The sequence below is a fragment of the Plectropomus leopardus genome, chromosome 7, assembly GCF_008729295.1.
Source record: "Plectropomus leopardus isolate mb chromosome 7, YSFRI_Pleo_2.0, whole genome shotgun sequence".
In the NCBI taxonomy this organism is placed as follows: domain Eukaryota; kingdom Metazoa; phylum Chordata; class Actinopteri; order Perciformes; family Serranidae; genus Plectropomus; species Plectropomus leopardus.
In genome coordinates, this window is record NC_056469.1 from 30,206,987 (window position 1) to 30,224,662 (window position 17,676).

Here is a 17,676-nt window from a genome sequence, read left to right on the forward strand (position 1 = left end):
CTTTACAGATAAATCCTGTCTTCTTCCTCAAGGCAAAACATTTTAAAACTCCACACACAAGATTTCAAGATGATTCTTAATAATGTCATTAGTCCTAACACACACACATAAGAGAACAAGCTTTCTACTAAAGCCCATCCATCACGCTCACCTACACACCCACACAGACACGCGAGCACAGAGGCATGTAAAACCACAGACTAGCTCTGCAGATGGCCACAAAGACAGACGTATGATGACACAGTGAGTCTAACCAGAGAGCGAGGAGGGACGGTCAGGTGTGACGAAGCCCCTCAGGGAAGAGAAAGGAGGATGGAAACGAGGAAAATGGAAAGAAAGAAAACTGTATGTCCTCCGTGCTGCGTCCGACCCTCGGCTTCTCCCCTGCGCTCGCACTGCTTTTGTCTATGTTCAATCACAACGCTCATCAACACAGCACTGATTACATGTAGGGGGACCAGAGGGGAGAGAGAGGGAGAGATAAAAATAGACCCAAAGGAATGAGTCAGATTGAGGAGAATACAGAGAGGAAAAGACAAGGAGTGGGGGAGGTCATAAGAGGATGTGGGAGATGGAAACACTGGGAGAGGAAGGGGTGAGGAGTGAGGGGATCAAGAGAGAAGACCTCTCAGAGGAAATCACTTTGATTATGTAAACAGTGGATCCTTTGGAGAGGAAGACAGTGAGAGCACGGATTAGAGGAGGTGAAAAGAGGGACTGAGCAGAGAGCAAGAGCGCTGGAGGTTAAAGAAGGTCTATACAAGGTCTCAGAGGGTAGCTGAAGTGCAGGAAGAGTTAAAAATGAAAAGACACAGACACACACACACACACACACACACACACTTCGCAAATTTTATTCAACAAGTCATGACTGATGAACATCACAAGACAACAACCGAGGCTCCAGTGATGATAGACTAGAAAAAATCAACAGTCAATAATAACAGACAAAATAACCACTTTTATAAACAGACAAACAAAAATAAGACCTACGAAAAAACACCAACAATTTTTAAAGATTAACATGATTTATATGACATTTTAAAATAAGGAAGTTGTGCTGTATTGCATCAAAACTTTCACTGGAAATCTAAACATTAACATACATGGCCACAGACGACAAATGCATTATGACACAACATTATCTATCAGTAGTACCTAAAGCTGCTCCTCTTGCCATAAAATCTAGATAGGGTTGCCATATTCTAAAAATGTCCTCACTCTTACATCGTATCAATACCAAAAATGAAAAAATATTGAGAACTTGTCTTGTTTTTTGTATTAAAGCAGAACACATCTAAAAGCCGACACTACACTAAGAAGTTTAGCTGAGCTAAACAACAGTGTAAGTAGGCTGGAATAATTAGTCAATTAATCGATTAGTCCATTGGCAGGGAATTAATCTGAAACCATTTGGAAGCCATTAAACAAGCAAAAAGGTCAAAATGTGCTGCTTCAACCTCCTAAAATGAGAGAATTTTCTGCTTTCCACTGTTTTAAATAATTGTAAATTGCACATTTTTGTTTTGGGGGCTTTTAGACGGATAAAGCAAGACATGTGAAGATGTCACCTTGGGTGTTCAAATTTACATTTCACAGACTTTACGGTTATTCTCTGAATAAAAGAATTATCAGCAAATGAATTGAAAGGGACAATAAATGTTAGTTAAAGCCTCTATAAGGTCTACCTAATGTCACAGCAATGTAAGGCTACCTAAAGGCAAAAAGAGATCCAAATATTTCTGACAGAATCTACAAAAAGTCTGACAACTGATCATTATGTCAGTAATTTAAGCAAAAACACTGAACATGTAAAAGGCCAAACTTCTCAAATGTGAGGATTTGCTGCTTCTCTTTGTGCTAATAGACAACCCAATCTCCCCAAAAAATGTTGGCTTTGTTCTTTTCTGCAAACCATAGAAACACTTGCACAGATTGGTCAAAACTTTTGTGAGTCAAAAACACTGTAGTTAATGTTTAATAAGGTTTAGGCACAAGAAACACTTTGTGTATGGTTTGGTTATCATGTTTTGGCTTAAAATATCCCGTTATGGGAACACGATTCCCAGCAGGAAATCAACGTCACAGTAAAATGTAACCACTTTATGTTCCAATATCCAAGCAGGAGATGCAGCGATGTCTCAGGAAAAAGCAACTGTTTTTCGTGCAACTATCTCCACTGGAAAAACAGAGATGGATCGGTACAAGTCACTGATGTCTGGTGGCTAGAAAGACCCTGGAAGATGCAGCAATGACTCTCTAAATCACAACCAATTTTGTTATTCGCTAATATCGATCAGTCGCCTGCAGCTTGACAGGCATCTGGAAACTGGGCTGGTGTATGATTGTAAATTGCAAGTCTAATATCTTTAGGTTTTAAAATAAATAAGACATTTGAAGAAATGCCCTTTGGCTGTGATGGGCCTTTTTTCCCCTTTATTTTGTTATAATGTATAGGCAAAACAATGAATCTACTAAATAAAAGAAGTATTCAACAGATGAACTGAAAATCAAAATATGGAGAACCTTGTAATTCAGAAAATGCACAAAATTGCATTTAGGTCAATACAGAACACCGGAGCTCCGCTAAAAAAAAAAAAAGACGAGATTTACATGTTCATGTAAGTTATATGACAGGGTGACCTTAAGCACTATAAGGGGAAGGAAACTTCTGAGACCCACTGAGACATTTGCATGAGCAATCAGTCAAAATTAATTATTGAAAAAGTGTATCTATCATTGTTTTAGAACCTGTTTGGGAGCTCGGAGGCACGTTTATGAATTTCAGTTCATGCTGAAAAACAGCATGTGTTTTTAGCAAACCCTCCCTGGGTAAACACAGGATAAATAAAGAGAATGATAACGATCAAAGCTGCAGATGTTCGCCGACATGCCTGACAGAAAACATCCAGAATAAACCAGGAGCTGTGAAAATGGCAAACAACCTCAACTTCAACTTCGACTCTTGACTTTTTTGTCCGTTCTGTTTCTCCTCAGAACAGCCGGAGATAATAGACATCCACAACCTTCCCAAATGAATAAATCATGTGGAAATGCACCTTGGCAGACACCTGGTTCAGAAAATCTCTCCTGAGTGCACCGTTGCCCCGTGTTCAGTTTATCAAGATGACCTTGTTCACATCTAAAGTTTGAGTTTGTCTTGGCTGTAGCTGTCCGGTGGGAGCTTATAGATAAACTCAACGGACAAAATTAAAGCTTAGAATTATTAGTGGATTACTTCATCTGTCGATCGAAAGAAAATTAATTGGCAATTATTATTCTGGCAATCCGATGAGTCATTTTTCAAGGAAAAATTCAAACTCACTCTAGTTCCAGCTTCTCAGTTGTGATGACTTGCTGCTCTTTATCTCATGGGACAGTGAATGTGAATAACTTTGGGTTTTAGACTGTTGTTTGGATAAAACAAGCAAATTGCGAGGCTTCATGTTGGGCTTTAGGGAATTCTGATGTGAAAATTGTGATTTTACAGTATTTTGTGACATTTTACAGATCAAATTACTAATTTTTATGGTGGAAATAGATATGTTTATTTATTTATGAAAAAAATTATTTGCTTTTACTTATCATTGTAAAATAAATCTTAATTGCACAATGTTATGACTGCACAATGTAATAGCTGAATAATGACACCATCTGTATTTACATTGGTTCCATTTAAGCTTCACTTTCACTATGCAATTTTGTCTGCCACCAGGTACGGTATCCTGGAAGATGACGGCTCAATTTACGGCACAAATGAAGTGCGTCAACCATTGCACAACCAAAACAATTTAAATCATCCCAATAACAGCTAGACAACACTACTTAAAAGCCTAAAAACTCCAAATTTCATTCCAAATATTCTGACATAAATCACCTTTTCCCTCCATCTTTCCAGAACAAGCTTCCAAAGTTCGACATTAACATTTTCCCTCAAAAATTCTCTGTTTAACCGTGCTGCTGCTGCTGCGCCTGAAGAATGCCTGTGCTGCTACAACAATGTACATGATACAGTGGAGAGGAGGTATAATTAAGCATATCTCCCACTGACTCATTATGGTCTGTACAGCCGCCATATGGCTGTCTGCTGGTTGCCATGGAGAGAGGGGGATGTTTTTGCATCGCCCCGGCAGAGAGGCAGCGATGGTGCTGAGTGTTTTAATTGTAAGTGACACTGAGAGTGTAAAATAAACATTAATTTATAGCAATGATGGATGGAGATAGAAAGATAGACATATCCAGAGACAGAGGAAGGTTGAGAGACATTGATATAGATTGTCCGTCCATCATAAAATGCGAAATCCATTCTTTTTTAGGCCAAAATTTAATACTCCAACTTCCTGGAAAAGAGTGTACCAAATTTGTAATTCTAACCATGCGCTGCATCCCTAAAAACAATTTCATTATCAAATTCTCAGACACCTTACTCTTCACATCACTCATCTAATGAAACCTTTTTTCCTAAATGAACTGGTTTATATTTTTGAATGGTCACTAACTGAATTATGCCACAACTTCGTGTTTCAGCAGGGAGATGCTTTATATTGTATAAGCAGATGGAAAAGTAAATAGTTTAATGCCATAACATTTACACAAACAGGCTGGGGGTAAAAAGACAAAAACAAAATTGATTTCATACATAAATGCAACTGCACAGTGTTTGCAGATTAGCACAGTCAACCACAGCCAGACAGAGCAGATTAATCCACATATGAATGCTTAAATCACTCGCTCACCTGTCTTGGTCGGCACTGCGGAAGCGGGGGAGGATCATGTGGCGGAAACTGCTGGTTCGGTCCAGTTTGGGCTGACTCTTAGCCCTCTTGATGGAGCCCTTCAACCTTCTACTGAGGAAACTCTGCAGCGGGTGGAGGAGGAGGAGAGCAACAACAGGGGGCAAACAGATGGAGGAGGAAAGGGAGGATGTGCGTGGTGCGAAGTTACAGTGGAGAAGAAGTGGTCACCGTGAAATGGAGAGAGTCAGATTTCAGGAGAAAGATTGACGTGATAGTAAAATAAAAACAGATGATTCCCATGGAGTCAGTGTGGTTTGTGCCAGGTAAGTAACACCAAAATCAGATGGAGATGCACACAAATGAAACACATGATGCATGAAGGAGGAGAGCAAAAGGTACATTTATCATCAACAGAGTAATCATACACCCACACATGTCCACTTGCCACAGAGAGCTGCAGTGTCGTAGCAGATCCTGTGGTGGGCAGCGGTGAGCCATACAGTCCCACAACAGGCTCAGCAGTATAATGTCGCACACAGGGGTGCAGTTTGTCAGACATTAGCTTCCTTAAATGATCAAATAAGACAATCTGAGACACTGGAGCCAGTTTTTTCTCACTGATAAGGAAGAACATGACTTGGGGTCTGTCCCAGTACTCACAGTGTGCCTATTTATAAAACAGACTTAGAATCAGTGCATGGCAGGGGTGGGAAGTAACAAGTTACTTTTAATTTCACTACAGTTGTGATTTATGCTTTCTTTACCACTAGTGTGCTCTAAATACATGGATTGAGCATAATAGGGAGAACGCACGAGGAGCACCTCTACTGCAGATGCCAGTTTTCCAGCTGCCTGGAAGAAAAAGATGCGCCACCCGTCTTTTGACTAAGATTGTCATGGTGACAGACAAAAACATGGAAGTGACTGTCCCTTTTTTTTATTATGTTTGATGTCACAAACTGGAAAGAAACAGATTATTAAACATTAAAAAGCAGCATGGGGGCCAGTGAAAATGAAGCAGCGGTTAGTTTTTTTTAATCTTTTGCTTATTCAGTCTCTCTCTCTAAATGCTCAAGTGCTGCTTGGACGGAGACAGACGGTATTTTGTGTCTCATTAAATACAAAAGCCAGATGTTAGTGGGTGTTTGTAGGGTTTTTCTGTCTACTGGGAACTGAGTTTAAATGCACCATGTGTTGGTACTTTTTAGATGTATCCTGACAGCATGTGAATATGCACTTTGGTCGTCAGGACCACAGCTGTAGGTACTGGGACAGACTCTTGGTTTGCAGGAATATCCACGCTACAAGAAACTTGATGGGACAGACTTGAAGCCCAATTTTTACTATTTTCGACAAGTTCCCTGCAAACTGGTGCATTTAAAGTGGGACCCCGTGAAACAAGCCATGTAGAAAAAAAATAATTAAAAAAAAATGTAGCACTATTTCACTAGTTGCACTTGATTTTCTAAGATATATTCTGCACAAATACCTTGGAAAAGATGAAACCACATTAAAAAGACATGACATTTCCCACCTAAATGACAATTTTTTAACCCACTGATAGCCTTTTAAAACTTAAGTAATGCCACTGTTATGTTTTTTTAGACCAGATCAAAATTGTTTTCACACTCCAAACCTTAAACTGATGGCTGTGAAGGTAACTTCAGAGCTTAAAGCATGCATGAAATATGACTTTGTGTTTTTTTCTTTCCTACAAGCACTCACTGTGCCGTAAAGAGGCTTTCAGGTGCATCCTGAACACTCACAGTAATAACATTTATATACCTATAGCATAACAGCATTATTGAGTGGGAGAATGACTGCAGGGAAATGACACCTCGTCATCTGGCATGAGTCAAACGGCTTTGAAGCCTGTCTTGAGGATATGACTAAAGACTTGGCTCCATCTGCTGGTTCCAAGCTAATAGCCTGCGTGACTAAATCTGATTTGATTAGCCGCTCCGTCTGACACTTTAAGTCTCAAAAAGTAAAAGTATTCAATACAAAAGGAGAAAGAGGAGCCTGAATCACAATAAAGGGAGGTAATAGTGAGAAAGGGAGGGGGGGGGACTTCATCTTCAGTGGCTGTGTTTGGATTCATAAAGTCACTCTGATTAAACTCACTCAGGTTAAAGGAGAATATTGGTGTCATTTAGTATCTCAGCTCATTAGCTAGCGGCCACATGTATTATCTGTATGTAATTAGATATTAATATTTACACTAATTGTCAAACCTGGAATTAAATGAGCTCATGTATTAGTGATCAGTGGTGGGCTGTAAGATATATGTATTCATACTTTTTCCTGCATTAAGAGCACTGTCCCTTCACATCTTATACCCATTTGGTACACGGTTTTGGTGCTAAATTTAAGCATTTTGACCACTTAATAATTAACAAAATGATCAAATATCCCTCCAAAATACCACATTTATGCTGCCACATTTAGTACCAAAACCATTTTGACATTTCTGTGAGAGTTGCAATTTTCTGCAAATGGATGGTGAGTACTCTTCTGGAAACACCCTCTGAATGCCAAAGGTTTCTAGTTTTTGGTTGTTAAGTTTCACGAGGCTGTGATATTTTGGAGGTTACAACAGGTCATTTTATACAGTGAGGTCATTTTTAAAAAATGATCTCACAACAATGAAATAACCACTACTGGGGCTTACATCACTGCATATGAATACAAATATGTTATATGAAATACGTCCTCCATCCCGCTGATCACTAGCTAGCTGGTTACTATTGTCAGCCTTTTTTTGTTGTTGATTAAGTCTTGCACTGACTGGCTGTGTTTGCTTCATATTTGCAGTTAAGACAGCTCCTCTGCCCGGGCCTGGTGCTGATTTATTGTGATACCTTTATTGCCTGGGAGGAGGCACTGCCTTAAAGACTAAAGTCGTGGATCCAAAGTCTCTCGAGGGCATTTAAGCTTACATCAAAGATTATAACATAAGGGGGTGTGGTCTTCATCTGCAAAAATGTGCAATAATAAGTCACAATTTACACAGCAACAGTTCTTGCAGGAAACGTTACTTTGCTGCAGTTTGGCCTTTTGTTCACACTACAACTGTATTTTGGGGGAATAAAAAAAACACAACAACTTTTGAAACTGGGTTCCAGAGTGTCATCTTCTGAAAACGCAACCCCATCTGTCGCCTTGTCAACTAGCAATCCGGTGAGAACAGAACGGTGCTGTCACGGCCCCACTTTGTGCATGCACGTGGCGTTCATCTGTGGAGTGTCATTATAAAGTTAAACCGCCATCTACTGGCCTGGCATGCATACCAGAGTTTTTGGTTGTTTTTGTGGTGGATTGTTTTCACAAAGTTTTCATGAGTGCAGATTTTTTGAAAACCAAAGGACTTTTCCGTTTTTAGTAGAGCCGTTCTCGTCTAAACGCGGCCTACGTTTTTGTGACTGTTTTTAGAGAGTTATCAGTAAATCCAACTGTCCAAATTTGAGTTTACACAGGTACCACTACACCTCTGTCTCAGTAAATGTGCTTTATAAGAATTATTTCTTAGCCAAGACTCCTACATCCTCCTACATCCTCCTGTCTGTGTCGTGTAATTTACAGTACAGTAAGCAAAATGTAGGATAATAATGAAGGCCGTCTGTGACCGGTGAAAAGTTTTGCCTGCATCTGAAGTTTATACTGTGATGCTCCTCCTGCCCTTCAGGCTCACTAATCCAATCAGAGGACCTGAAATATTCATATGAAAACACTCAACTCAGCCAGTATACAAGAAAAAAAAGGTTGAAACACAAAAAAACTTCGGCCGAGCCAAAGTGGGGCTCTACATTTACTCTAATGGATTATCTGGCTCCTGTAATTTTCAAGTCTGTGGAAGCTCTTTTCATACTGCAACAGTGAAATGGGCAGCAAATAGTTTCCTGTGAAGGGAGAAAAACAAGTCCTGCTATTTCCAGCTCCAGTGACATTGTGCAAACACCAGAAGGAATAATAGGAAGGAGAAGGGCAACACAGACCACTGGGAAAAACTTCATAAGACACCAATCTATCCTTTAAGCCCTTCTATGTGCAGGTTTGATAGCTTGTGATTGAGTTTCAGTTACCATGAATAAAACAATAAACAGATGATTTCTGTCCATAGACAGAACGTGTTTCACTGCCAGCTCCTCTCTCCCTCTTTGACTCAAGTTGTCTCTAGTATTAGAAAAAAAAAGATATAATGATCCCTGGAGTAACGGTGACAGAACATTTTTCATATTTATTCTCTTTTATTGACATTAAAGAATCATACCAGCTGTTTTAACCCATTTACTGTGAGTCCAATTTATTTCAGATCACAGTTGAAAATTGGTAATTCTTCCTGCCATTCCAGACATCCATTAGTTTTCATTTATTTTTGATAAGATAAAACTATATTAACAGTTTATCAAAGTGAACATCAAGTCTGAAACATCAAGTACTCTTTCTTTTATTTCTGTCTTATAATAATAACAATAATAATAATGTTAAGAAGAAGAAGATATTAATATTAATTCAAAACACATTTACAAAGTGGAGCAAAACATGAAAACACGGAAATTTAACTAAATTTAAAAAATATATAATAAAAGATTAACTGAAAAGCATTTTTAAATAGGGTTTCTACCATAATAATAAGCTAAACAAAGTAATATTTATTTTGACCTTTTATTAATTTTTTTCAGACCTTTTGTTTCTTTTTACCGTCTCTTTTTGTCACTGGTTTGTTTCTACTTACACCTAATTAAACTTGAGAGGTTTTTTTTCTGTTCTGCTATTTTATGACCGAAATGGTGATGTTTTAGCTCTGCAAACAAACAAATTAATAAAATTCCATGCAAATTTCTTTTAGTCAGTCTGCATTTAAACTGCATCACCACATAGTGATGAGTGAGGTAACTCTGACAAATATTAATATAAATTATACATCCCGTCTAAAGGCCTTTTCAAGAGGCTGCTAATTGATTTTCATGCCATCGGGGAAATGAATAGAAACCAATGGCTGGAAAAATGATTTATAGTTTGCATTTGAAAAACTTGCAAACACACTGGTATGGAACTTTAAGGTCCACTGAACAGAGATCACAGGTGAAAGGAGTGAAAAGTGCCAGTGTCTCTGCTGCAGCCATGTTTGTGTCACATACCTCAACAGGGGGCAGTGGTGCGATTAACGTTCCTCCTGCCACTGGACTCGAACCGGCAGCCCTCCAGTCTCCGCCCCAGTACGAGAAGGGGGAGGAGGAGGAGAAGGCGGCAGGCGAGTGGGGCAGGGTGAAGGATAGGGAGGGGGAGAGGGGCAGCGAGCGGGGCATGGGGGGCGTGCCGGGCCCTTTCTTGGAGCCCTTTTGCTGCTGTGGCTGCTGCTGCTGGCACAAGGTGAAGGAGGGGGAGACAGCCAGGGAGAGAGGGTAAGGGTGAGGCGGGGTGCCGCTGGCCCGGCGGCCACAGGTGTGTGGCGGGCCCAGGGCGGGAGGCGGGAGGAGGGACAGCGAGAGGGACGGAGGCAGCGAGCAGGGCCGGGGACAGGGGGGGTTACTCACGGATTGTCGGAAGGGTTGAATTGGGGCAGTGGGAGGGACCTCCATGCTGGGCTGCTTCCCAGTGGCTATACTCTTCCGCCGGGCGCGATGATCTAAGAGACGGAGAGAGCGGGTCGACAGGTGAGACTCTAATAAACATCACAGGGATGAGAAACATCCAAAGATAAAATGAGGACAGAAAAAAAATTGCCACAGGTATTGACACAGGCAGAGCAAGAGGATGCGGAGAGAGAGAAAGACAGGGCCATTGTGGAAATAAACGGCTACAGAAGAGCTGTTATTGACAGTCTGCCTGAAGGAATGAAAGAGGGCAGGAGAGAATATGAGAGCTAGATAGAGGTCAAAGGTGTGTGAGGCAGATATATAACCATGCTAGGTCACACTCATCCACCAGCACCACTGCTGCCTGTACAGCTACACACACACACACACAACACAAACACACCTTCATATGTGGAGGGGAGGAAGTTGACGAAGTGGGCGAGAGACTATTGGAGAGATAGATTTTCTGTCTGGACGTCAGATGAGGCGAATGTTAACAGTCTGCATGTTGAAGGGAGCGGAGAGAGGAGGGACCGCGAGACGCACGGACGAAGAGGAGCGAGCATTAAACAAACAAAGCACTTATTGACTTCCGTCAGCAAGTCGGTGCCTAATGCACCGAATTGGTCAGTAAGGGAATAAACCCCTGACCTACGCTTGATGGATGACGGCGGGAGTGTAAATGTACAGTCAGAGAACACAGGAAACAAAACACAGGAGGCCTGGTTGACCCGTCTGACCCGTTTAACTACTGCAGCATCAAAAAACAGTCGATGTTGAATGAAAACTGCATATATCGCCTGTTTTTGGCACTGATTTCATTTTCTCTGTCCCTATTGTCCTTTGAACAAATGTTGAAAAACTCAATCTAATGTCAGGACTGTAGTTCTGCCTCTGCAACACGGTCCTCGAGAGAAATTCAGGTATATGCACTGTATGATGAATGTGACTGTTAAGACAGCTAGTAGTTAAAAAAAGGCCACAAAGGCCCTCATGTTTCACAGAAAAGAACTCCAGATCTCACAGTGCGTGTATGAATCAATAAGAGATTTGACCATAAAAGACGTAAAAGTCTGACTAGTTTGTAAAATAGAAAATTGTGACGCACTCAAACTTTGCAGACAACCTTGGGTTTCTTATAGGGAGTCCAAAAACCAAAATCATTTTGCACCACCTGTAGAAGAGGATGGTTTTATTGGTGACATCATCAGTTGCCATGGCCTCCACTTCCACTGTTATGCCGATGACATACAACTTTACATCTCCATCAAAACCATCTCCACTCAAACCCATACCACTCTCGCCAACTGCCTTACCGAAATTAAACTCTTTCTCTTTCTCAAACTGAGCTGTCATAAATCTGAACTCATTATTGTTGGCCCCAAATCCCTCACAAAGTCCCCCCACTTCTCCATCACCATTGATAACTCCCCCGTCTCCCTCCCCTCACATCCGCAACCTCGTCGTGATATTTGACCCAAACCCCACGTTTGAACCCTGCATTGATCTAATAACCAAAACCACATTCTTCCACCTCCGTAACATCGTAACACTGACCTCGACACATTCAAATCCCACCTCAAGACCCACCTTTTTAAATCCACTTTCAATATTTGATTTATGCACATTTCATGATTGTCTGTCTTGCCTTAACTGATTTTGTTTTTATTTATTTTGTATGTTTTCCTGACTCTAACCTATGGACCTCTCTTTGAGTTGAGTCTTTAATCAAGTTTTTGAATTGAACTGGACTGAATTGAATTGAATTGACTTTGTTTTTGTCTCTGTTAAGAGTCTTTGAGTATTGTGAAAAGCACTCTACAAAATAAGATGTATTATTTTTATTTATTAATGTATTTATTGCAAACAAAGTCTTATATGTGTACACAGGTATTTTGTCTTTAATTCTTCAGTTTTACATTTTTAAAAACTGTTCCTTTTTTGCGAAGAACCTTGAAACTGCTTCACTGTTGTGTTATATAATTATGTTTGTTCTACAATACAAACAAGATTTAAAACAATTGGTCACACACACACACACACACACACACACACACACACACACACACACACTCTTATCATCACTTCTGCACTGATGCCCTTGAGAAATATTTCCCAAGTATATATTATTAGTTTACACTGATGGGTCTATTTGGGTTAAGTTTTCAGCATTTTGCCTTCATTTGATAATGACTAAAGAGATACAGACAGGAAATGTGAATAGGAACGAGAGTATGATATTCAACAAAGGACCCTGGGTGGAATATAACCACAGACATTGGTGTTTTGTGGTGTGCATCTTAACCACTGGTCTACCAGATGCCTAAATTGTCCATTTTCATCAATTACCTACGAGTTAGTATCTTCCACTGCAGCGCAGTGGTGATGGACGCGGCTACATGGAAACAGAAACTTGTAACTATGTTAGAAAAACCTGCAATCAAATCCTATTCAAATATTTTGTTAAATTTTCTACTACTAACTACTAATACTACTGCTTGTACTACCACTATTACTACTACTACTAATAATAATAATAACAATCAATTAATCAAGGAAAGAACTGACAGATTAACTGCTTATAATAACAATGAGATGCAGCCGTATATGTTTGTTGAGAAATGTTGCTTAAAGCCACAAATATGAACCTTATGGTGGCGCTGAGGGAAAATTCAGTCTTATGTACAGATTTGATTGCTAAATGAAAAACATGAGAGACATCAAAGTTATCATCATGGCAAACCATTAGGGTTTCACAATTAATCTAAATATTATTAAAATTGCAAGTGCAATATCCAAAGCTGGAATTTTTTCCATAAAAGGTAAAATGTGTCACAACATACAACAATCAATGAAGCATTGTGAAATTACAGAGTTGCCTTGGCCCATAAATCATTTTCCAGATGTATGAGAGCATCTTTTTTTGGTGCAGACCTCAGCAAAATCACATCACCATCACTGCATATTTTTTTCAGTGAAAACAAAATACAAAAACTACAATCTCTACTAACTTTGCGACACATATTGCAAACACAATGTCTGTCAAAATGTTATATATTTTTGTATACTGTGCAGCCCTACAAACAAATAGTTGTCTAATAGTTGTTAAGATATTTCAGATGGACTGACATTGCCATCCCTTGAGCTGCACAGCTATAAAAGAAGTACAAACAGGATTCGACTAAAATATGTAGAGTTATTAGAAATCAACAGCTTATTGCACATTTCCACCAGATGAATACAAAACAATCTCTTGTCTGATAAAGCAAGGGTGACAATTATTCATCATAATAACTTTTGTCAAAGCCTACTTTACATTTCTGCACATTTTGTTCTTTCCCTCTTTTCTTTCCATTTTTTACCTTTTTCTTCCCCTGCATGGCCCCATCAAAACAAAATCTACAGCACCATAACCCTTATTTGAAATATAAGTTGGTTACATTTGTGTGTTCTTAATTCTGTCTATTTTTGAAGCATTGCAGTCTATCTCACCCTGACTCTTCATGGCTATCTCTGATCTTTCCATCGCGCTCTCCCTCTCTCAGCTTCTTCTGTCACAGTCACACTAATACTCAGACACACAGACACACACCTCTTCTCTCCCACGCAGCCACTTTACATAATTCAAATAGTGCATTTATCCCTCTACCTCTCTTCAGCCCCTTATCTCTCTCTCTCTTTCTTTCTTTCTCTATCTTTCGTTCTCCTCCTTGCACCTTCTCCTTTCTTTCACACCGTCCTCTCGTTCCCTCCCCCTTCAGATTTGTGTGGCATCCAGAACCCTCCATTTTCTCCACATTACCTTCATCTGTATTTCTCTTTTGTCCTGGTGGCCCCTTTCCTCTCGCTCTTTCATTTACCTGTCCAAATGGCAATCTTTTCACTGGCCAGCCCGCCCGTCTTTCTGTCTGCAATCCTAACATTTTCTCCAACCCACGCAAGGAGGGGGAAAAAGATGACCACGAAGGTGTTTGTCACCCAGCCGCCGAGACATCAAACTGTGCCAGTGTCTCTTTGCCCAAATTCACAGCTTCAAAACTACTAAAGTAAACTCTGTAGGCTGGATGACTGACTGCTGGAGGAGTCTGCTAAATTAAATCTGAGAGAGCAGCGATTGTACAAGAAAAGGTTCCAGAAGAGGCGGGAAAACTCAACATCTAGCTCCATTAAAAGGTGTCAAGAGCACTTTTGACAGTTTATTGTTATTGTATGAAAAGTCAATTAATTCTAATCTCCTTGAAATTGCCTTTTTTGAAAGGGTTATGTAAAGGCAAACTTTGTCATCTGAAAAAATGTCAACCTAAGCTGAGAGAGATCGAAAGAAATATTAAAAAAAAAAGTTAAACATTTTTAACAATTTGAAATGACAGATTGCTTACACTAATCTTTGATTTAAAGACACTGGATAGGTTTTGGGGTGATGAACTTTGGAAGTTTCCCCCAAAATCCTTTATTTGTCTTGCAAGGCTGCCATCACTCGCTCGCAGTGGTACTCACAGTTTCTTAGGTGTTTGTTACTCCACAAGAAGTGTTAATTAACAGCAATTATCATGGGTGCTGCCCTGGACGGCTGGAGGTTATGCCATCATTATGTATGCATCATAACTGCAGCCATCTCAATTAGGAGGCCTCAGAACAGTGATACCAAGATCCGCTTCAGAATATATTGTTTCCCAAACTAATTAGTTTCTCCTGGAGGAACAGATTGTGCCAAGTAGAGGATGGTGATTTAGGACTTAACTGGCTTCGGACTTGCGGTGGAAAAAACAAAAGTTGGGGACGTTTCTGTGGGTTTAGTTACAGACAGTGAGATCAGAAAGACAAGCAGTCTGTGAGCTGGTGTGCTATCATAACCCTTTGGGTGATAAGGGAAAAACACTTGGTTCTTTTGCTGCCAATTTGGAGTCAAAATTCAGTGTTTTATTACATCCTCCAACAGAGGGAATCATTGGGGTCATGCTGGAAATAAACCAAGTCTTAAGTCGTTTTCTCGTATAACTCAAGACAACATGCAGAGAAACAGGTAAGTTGAGTAAGTGAGTTTCTTCTCCTGCAGACGTGGCATATAAGAGACGGTCTGTTGAAGAAGTGTTCTCGCCACACACTTTAAAAAGGCTGTTTTGAAGCCTTGAGTTCATCTTTTTAACAGTCACCATCTTGTTTTTTTAGGCTAAATTCAACTCTTTACATATAATTAAAGCTTAAGGTCAAACTTTTTTGGGGGGGGGGGGTTATAGACTGCCATAGCCGATGACAACAGCCGAAATGCCAAAACCATGGCTTTAAAACACACACTCACAAATCAATAGGTGATGTGATGGTAGCTACATCTATTAGTTTTAGTCCTTTGTTCTCACCTAATGGAAATTTTCCATTTGAAAAAAAAAAAACTTGAAATGCGGTGATTAAAGAATAAGTGCCGGGACATTAACAGACAGAAGAGATTATGGAAAATGACGCAAAGACATACAATGAATGTGAAGACAGAGTAGAACACTGAGAAAACAGAATAAAAAAAAACAAAATTTAAAAAGGGGATAAAACACCTGAGCATGCAGGACATGACACGGATTACACTGGCTGACGTCAGTTCGTAATTTAGTCAAAAACATCACCCTTTTGCCGTTCCTTTAATTTGTCTGATGATTTTGTTTGCGGACCTAACTGATAGAAATTTTCAAATCTCTTCACTTCTCCAGTTAGACTTTTTTGTTGTCATCTTCGTATATATTAGCCTTCTTCTTCGCCTCAGATGTTTGTTTTCCTCCAGTTTGCATGAGCTTCACAGAAAAGTCATAAACATGTCCACTCGCACTCTGAATTCTCTCGACAATGACCTGCACTATTCACACATGGGCTCAGTCTGACATTACACGAACATTTCACCTGGGAGCTGGCAGGATAAAGTCCATTTAATATCCAGTCCATCTGATTCAGATATTTGCGTTTTCATATAGAGCTCCTCCGGGTAATTTCTAGATAACTTCAGGTTTGCAGTGCATGTGTAAAAGGGGCTTTTAGTCTGCTTTTAGTTGTCGACGAATTCCCCCAAAAGTACAGACTTGTGCGATGCAAACAGACTGTTTTCGTATTACAATATTTCTCTCATAATCACATAAAAAAACATCACTAGTAATGTTGAGAATTTATAGAAACAATAGAAAAGCATGATCCATGAGCACATGACAAAATATTCAACCTTAACTGGCAAATCAGACTCAACTCTAAGGGATATACTGGCTGACATGCTGTGATCAACACGGAGATAAATTAATGTGCCGGCTTTATGCAGAGCTAAGTTACAGTACGTTGTTAAATTATCAAGTGATCCGTAACCAGCAAAACAAAACTCTGTAATGATTACTCCTCACAAGTGATAAAGTGTCTTCCTTAGCATTATGTTTATTCAGAGCCACTTGCAGCAGTTTGTGTTCACATTATATTTCATTCTGAAATTGCTGAGCAAGAATCCCCAGCGCCATGTAAGCAATTACTTTCTTAATCTCCAAAGAGACTTTGAAGCAATGTTGGGATTTAAATGCAGTTTGACCTCCCGAATATGGTATTTCCAGACTCTCCCAGTGAGGACCCACTGTCTGCTGTTACTGAGATTCCTCTGTATTAACACACACGGGGTGGAGATCTAAACGGGGCATACTAATCCTTTCTCTTGTAATGCGTAGGATTGGCCACAGAGGGCAGACCACTGGTGACTTGTGGTATACACTATATAAATCATAACTATAATTCAAAGCAACACAATGCCTTACTAAAAGCACAGTGCAGTGGTAGCAGTGTAAAAGGTTAAATGCTCCTTCGTGTATTTAACCGTCCTTCACTAATACCACTGGCACTGATTTGCATGTAGTGGAAACATGCAATAAAATGCATGAATAACAAGCATGTTAGACTGATGTTATGAGCAGCAGTGACTCCATCTGTAGCTGTGCTTGTTATTCATCAATTGTATTATTCACTTATTATCCCCGCCAGGGAGGTCATGTATTCAGTTTGGTTTGAACATATCTGTTTGTCAGAAGGATTACAGAAGAACTGGCTTGATTTTCATGAAACTTGGTGGAGGAGAGTGGCATGGGCCAAGGAAGAACCCATTAAATACTGGAGTGGATTCAAATCACAGGGCAGACACACAAATTATTTTTTTGACTTTGCAGTTACATCATTCATAGTCCGGGCTTGGATTAATCACGGCTTTCATCTCTGACATAACCTCTTGGGCGTGGTCGGATGCATCATTTTATAGCACACATACATACACCAGCCACTTTATACTGTGTTTTCAACGTTTTTTAGTCTTAATTTATTTGTATTTTCATATTTCCTTTTTGGTTCGTGCTGCT

The 17,676-nt window shown here is 39.9% G+C and overlaps 1 protein-coding gene across 1 annotated transcript in view; it reads right to left on the reverse strand.

The window, feature by feature from the left end:
* The window catches only part of syngap1b (synaptic Ras GTPase activating protein 1b), a 181,496-nt gene that overhangs the window by 45,645 nt on the left and 118,175 nt on the right, over window positions 1–17,676 (reverse strand). The window contains exons 4-5 of the mRNA XM_042489498.1: window positions 10,274–10,365; window positions 4,737–4,858 (exon numbers count right to left, since the gene is read on the reverse strand). Of these exons, the coding sequence (XP_042345432.1) occupies window positions 4,737–4,858; window positions 10,274–10,365 (214 nt within the window). The remainder of the gene's footprint in view (window positions 1–4,736; window positions 4,859–10,273; window positions 10,366–17,676) is intronic.